The sequence below is a fragment of the Lates calcarifer genome, linkage group LG2, assembly GCF_001640805.2.
Source record: "Lates calcarifer isolate ASB-BC8 linkage group LG2, TLL_Latcal_v3, whole genome shotgun sequence".
NCBI lineage: Eukaryota > Metazoa > Chordata > Actinopteri > Centropomidae > Lates > Lates calcarifer.
The window spans coordinates 9,842,873-9,849,056 of record NC_066834.1 but is presented as its reverse complement, the minus strand read 5'-3'; the positions used below and the strand labels follow the sequence as shown (position 1 = coordinate 9,849,056).

The 6,184-nt window shown below is 39.6% G+C and overlaps 1 protein-coding gene across 1 annotated transcript; it reads left to right on the top strand.

The window, feature by feature from the left end:
• The first annotated feature begins 254 nt into the window (after positions 1-254).
• On the top strand, positions 255-4,578 carry fibinb (fin bud initiation factor b). The gene has a single exon (XM_018683395.2). The coding sequence runs from the start codon at positions 670-672 to the stop codon at positions 1,291-1,293; it is 624 nt and encodes a 207-aa protein (XP_018538911.1). The 5' UTR covers positions 255-669; the 3' UTR covers positions 1,294-4,578.
• The last annotated feature ends 1,606 nt before the right edge of the window (positions 4,579-6,184 follow it).

Sequence of the window (6,184 nt, the reverse complement as noted above, 5' to 3'; positions counted from 1 at the left end):
TTACAGGTCTGTTGTGTTGGATTGGATTTCAAGTTTTATATAAGTGGTCACTTATGTATTTCTCAGTAGTCTAATATAACTTTTTGAACCATCCATGCCAACTTGTCACGGTTATGTGAATTAACACAAACTTGGGCCTTTCCTCCGGTTTCAGTGAGGCTTGAACAGCTTGGCCCCGCTGGTAGCCTGGTCCAGACTGAATGCAGCCTTTTAAGTGACGGAGGGGCTGTAATTTGAGAGTAGCAGAGAGGTATTATTAGCCAAAAACCGGAGCGCGGCACTTGAGACATCCAGATGTTGCGTTTGAGGCACCGAGTGAAGTTAGGAGCAGCAACTGTTTTCAACAAACTTTTCATACATTGCTTTCCTGTTCAACACTTACAGTGATGGAAACTGGCAGCCTCGATTAAAGGAAAAGAAGTGGGGCTGTTTAAAACATTTTAACGCCACAAAAATTGTGATATCTGTTTGGACAAAGGGGATATTGAGGAGGACAACAACAAAGCCCCAACTAACTACGCAGTTTGGACTTTTAAACCTGACTGAAATGTTTGTGTTTCTACGCCGGGTTGGAATTAAGTAGTCCGGTATTTGGCTGACATTTGGGCTGAGATAAACTCTAATATTTCCTATTTGTAAGTGTGTTTTGGGGGGACAAGTGTGTGCATCATGGCTTTTCTTCACTTGCTCCTGTGCGCCGGGATGTTATCGCTGCCGATGTGTGGAGCTTTTTTCCGCGGACCTTTACATCCGGAGATGTCTAACGGCACTTTTCATCATTATTTCGTGCCGGACGGAGACTACGAGGAAAACGACGACCCGGAGAAATGCCAGATGCTTTTCAAAATGACCGACGAGCGAAAGTGCGGTCTCGACGAGGACCAGGACGCGGTTATACGGGACGACTTCACCATCATCAAGAGGCAGATCGAGGACACGGCCAGGGTGCTGGAGGGGATCGGGAAAAGCATCTCGTATGACCTGGACGGAGAGGACAGCTACGGGAAATATTTGCGGAGGGAGACGGCTCAGATAGGCGAGGCGTTCACAAACTCGGAGAAATCTCTGCTGGAGCTGGAGGTGAAATTCAAGCAGAGCCAGGAGAGCGAGCTGAAGGAGGAGCACCGGCTCAGCGACGACTTTCTGAACATGATAGTGCACACACGGGACGTCCTGAAGGAGACGTTGGACATTTCTCTGGGACTGAAGGACAAACACGAGCTCTTGTCTCTGATCATCCGCAGCCACGGTACAAGACTGAGTAGACTGAAGAACGAGTACATGAAGTTCTGAGAGAAAATAGTTCCTATAAGTCTCATTACAGTAAATATGTTATATGGCTTTATTTTACAGGTCTGTTATTTTCTGATAATTTCGTTGAAAGCTTCTTGGAAAGAACCATGTAGTTTTGTACTAATTACAGGAAAAACAGAGAGTACTGGGACTGTTACTTTAGTTAGTTCAATTAGTTGTGTTAAGTGTATTATTGGCTTCCCGATGAATTTCTTTGCATTGAAACCCCAATGAATATTTATTAACTATTTGTTCATTTATCATTGCAAACATTGTTATTCATATTATACTAAATTAATTAGTGCTAAATTACATAGTTCTTTCCAGGAAACATTGTAGGAGAGGGTTTGGAAATAAACTGAAATTTACAGGCCTGTAAAATAAAGCAACACTCTATTTTAATTTGTTTAAGTTTTATAGCTAAGTGTGACCATAAGGCAGAGGCAGGGGTGAAAATTCCTATCAGGGATATAAAATCAAAGCTTAAAATGTCAGTTCACTTAAATTACAAGTTATGTATTTAAAAAAAAAATCCAAAAAGGTAGAAAGAAGTAAAGGCAACCACTGCAGCAAACAGATATTCATTCATGAAAATAAAAAAATGTGTGCAAAAGTTTGGGAACCCTACTAAGTCAGTGCTTAGTAACTCCCACTTTGCCAGCTGTCAAGCATGGGGGTGGAAATACTAAACTTTGGGGTTGTGTGGCAGCCAGTGGCACAGGAAACATTACACAGAGGGAAGAATGGATTCCACTAAATTTGAGGAAATTCTGGACACTAATGTCCAACAGTCAATCAAGAAAGGGAAAGTGAAAAGAGGCTGGCTTCGACAACAGGATAATGATACAAAGCAGATCTCAAAATCCACCATGAGCTACTTCAGGAAACACAAGCTGAAGCTTTTGGAACAGCCCTCACAGCCCCCTGACCTGAACATCACTGAAAATCTGTGGGTAGATCTTAAACATACTGTGTGTGAAAGGAAGACTAAAAATATCTCAGAACTTGAAGTGATCTGCAAGAAAGGAAAATTCCTAAATCAAGAATAGAAAGAGGCTCAGCTGGCTACACAAAGGATTTGCTAGCTGTGATATCTGCCAAAGGGGGGGGGGGGTTTGCTAAGCACTGACTTACTCTCACATTTAATGTCTTGTTTGCTGCAGGGGCTGTATTCGCTTCTTATCACTTCAAAAATTAGTATGTAATTTGCCCAGGATTTGTGATGTCTGTCTCCAAAGCTGGATTACCAAAGAGGAAAAGAAGGCGACAGCCCCAAGGTCTCAGGCAACCAGGGGCCCCAAAAGGTCCCCATTCACTGCTCACATAATTTGCAAATTATGTTACAAAAGTGCATCACTAAAGAACATCAGTTAAGACAGGTTCTGCATTATTACCTGATATCTCGGTCTTGCTTTGTGGAGGCGCCCTGTGCCAAAATCCTGTTTAATTATTTTAAATTTACAGTGAGCTCACATGGTTCATATTCCTAAATGAAGTTGGCTTCAGACACATTACCACAAGCAGATTTTTTTCCACCATAGGAGTACTGGTTTCTGGTCATATAATGAAGCTTTAGTCTTCTGTGTAGTCTGTGCTTGATTGGAACTTGGGTGCACCAGGGTACACAGACTGCATAGAGAGCATGAGCTAATTTTTGCCCTGGGCCCCTAACGGTTTAATATGACCATGTCTCTGTGACATTTCTGCTGCCAATGCGGTACATTGAAGGTGAACATAATTTGGTCTGTGGTGTTTATAGAATTTAGTAATTGCATTTTTTTAAAAAATCCAAGAGCAGTATTCTCTCCAGAAACAATGTCAGAGTTATTCAGGTTAATACACAGAACATACTGTCAGCAGGTTTCAGTGAAACTGCAAAATACTGAAATCTTTCAAACATCATTTTGCCAAAACCATCCCAACTCAATGTCCACTTGCCATCAGTTTCTGGAGCTTTGGAATGTTTTCGGACAAGGTTTCTAGAAACTGATGCCTCTCTTGCATTTTTAAAATATAGAATTTATATAGAATATAGAATTTTTATGTCAAGTCTCAGAGGTATATCTCAAAACCTCAGCATGCAAGTAAATTCAAAACTGTCTTCATTGGGTGAACTGACTAAATGAACTGTGGACTAAATGTGATATTGCCCACTACTACCATTGTGATTTCTGACCACTGTCAGAAATTACACACAACACACGCAAACAGTGATAGATGACTGAATACAAAAAACAGTAATCATTTTCCCAGTAAATAACTGATACCTCTAATGTTTGTCAAATTTCATCCGTGTGTCAAATGATATAGCAAGATATGCCTCTTTTAATGATATATGGTCATTTTTGGTCAGTGCATTGGATTTACCTGTCACAGGTTAGTGTGTGTGTGTGTGTGTGTGTGTGTGTGTGTGTGTGTGTGTGTGTGTGTGTGTGTGCGTGTGCGTGTATGTGTGTGTGTATGTGTAAAACAATGGCTTCAAACATGAGTCAGCCAATCAAAAGTTTTCAAAATCTAAGTGCTGTAGTCTCATGTTTGACTACAACATGAAGGGTTTCCCAAAACTCATTCAGTCCTGTGTGACCACAAAAAAACGAGGTGAGTTTTGTAGAGGTTTAGCAGATTCATTTGAGGAGTAAGTCAAATTTTTGGACTGATTATATGTCCATGTCAATATTGTAGAGTGAATGCAATGCGTTTGGTTCAATTTGACCCCAAACATTGAATAAATTAGCTTTGGAAGACTCCTCATTTAGCAAGGAAGCAGCTGACAGGGTGAACCTCATGCAGTAGCTTGGTTGAAAGCTCCTAGCATGAACAACTGTTATTGCTGCTCTTCTCTGACACTCCAGATGAATGTTTCTAAAAATGTTTACATGTGGACACCTATCTGTTGTATTTTATTTGCTTCATAGGCTAGCAGACTTTGCACAGTTCTTTACTGTTTCGGTGCTAAAGGTTGTGACAAGGTTTAACATGCAAGGCCTTTACTGTGCTGTGCTGCACAGGCAGTATAATCTTGTAAAATGTACAGTGTATTATTAGAGGTAAGTAAATACTGTGATTGCCAATATCTTTATTACAGAACACCTTAATATGTATTCATTGTTTATATAAAGTTTTGAAATAGAGCAGCATATATCTATTCTAGTACCCTTAAGATATGTGTGATGGATAAGACTGCAGGCAGCACTTGTGGACTTTTATGTTAAACACTAATCTGTGTGATGACATTCTTAATGGATTGGGTGTGTCTTCTCAAATAAAGAGTTTGTTTTTCAAATACAGTGTTGTTGCATGACCATTTGTTTTCAAAGGAAAAAATGATCATTTTTCCCATAGAAAATATGTTATGAGTTGGTCAAGAGTTGCAACTTGGGTCAAAACATTCATCCTTCGTTGATGTCCTCCAGTAGTTAAACCATTCCTTATGTTACCAGGGATCCCCATCGAGCTGTATCCATGAGGTCCCTGGACTTTGTGGTATTCAGCAAACCCATTACCACTAGGACTGCATACTGTAGTGCCACGTGCTTCAAAATTACAATGTTCCCCTCCACGTTTACAAGCATTTTTTTCTGCTGTGAATTATACACAGGCAGTGGCCCCTTAATTATTAGGGCTCTGAAGGAAGAGGCTGCTTGTTAGTATTTATGAGGAGCCAAGATGTGAGGATGTTGTGTTGATGGTATTTTGAGTGGTGTGGCCATACAAACAGTTTGTTTTTTCCTGTGTTCTACTCCAGTCTGCTGAAAAGAGCATTTTTTTTTGTTGTTTGTTTGTTTTGTGTGTGAAACTTTAGCTTTTTAAGGTCATGAATAAGTTTGGGTAAAAAGTAATTAAAATGAGAGCATCCACAACTTCATACTTTGCTTACTTTACTTGAAAAGTGCCAACTACACTTGTGACTACACACAGTCCATACATACTTTAAGCCCATAGATTACACTCATGATGAGGAAACATAAAGGACACATACATGTAAGATACAGTACAGTGAACACACAGCCTCGGAAACCTTTACCTACATCGTATGTTTCCATGAGGGAAGCAAGCTCCTGGTTTTCTCATTTACAAAAACACATTATTGGCATCATGTAGAGGACAAACCATACACTGTATGTCACATACAACAGTGTGGCTAACATGAGACTTCTGCTTTAACTATTATCCTTCCAGGAAGTACATTATTCTACATTGTATTTTTATACTGCATTTTACTTATCTGTATCACTACTATATCACTAAGTGTTGCATAATGTCAGCTCCCTTCAGCTCAGGTTAACCTTTGGTATACTTAGATAAATCATGCCAGTGAGTTTATGATGCAGGTTTAAGTATCACTGACAGGCTGACATTGAACACAATATCATGTTACCTCATCCAGAAAGGCTTATTACTGTGGGTCCAGTCACTTTCCCAAGTGGTTTAGTATGGTATGGCTAAATATATTGTCAAATTCTGCTATTCTGGTCTCTCTCTCTCCCTCTCCCTCCCTCCTTCCCTCTGTGTGTGTGTAGATAAATAATAAATATTAATATATGGGTATATATATATAATATATATACCATTTATGCAGGACATATTTTATTATTGATATATGTAGAACATTATAATGTTCTAATGTTCTGTGCAGGTGTAGTTGTTTATATCAGTGGATTCCATGGAAGTTGACTTTGTATGTTTGAACCAATGCCTCAAAGTCCAGTATCAGTCTGACTGTTGTTGTTGTTAATGAACACGTGTGATATCAGTTGCAAAGGTGACTGAGTTGTAATCACCACATATCCTTTGAAACTCTGCTCTGTCAAGCTATAAATTGGGTGACTGTGCGATCCTGGTTAATAATTGCAAAATGGAAGCTTTTAAAATCTAAACGGAAATGTTAGTA

Bases quoted from the DNA above. Each gene is read 5' to 3' on its own strand.
- fibinb (XM_018683395.2), top strand. From the start codon at position 670: ATGGCTTTTCTTCACTTGCTCCTGTGCGCCGGGATGTTATCGCTGCCG.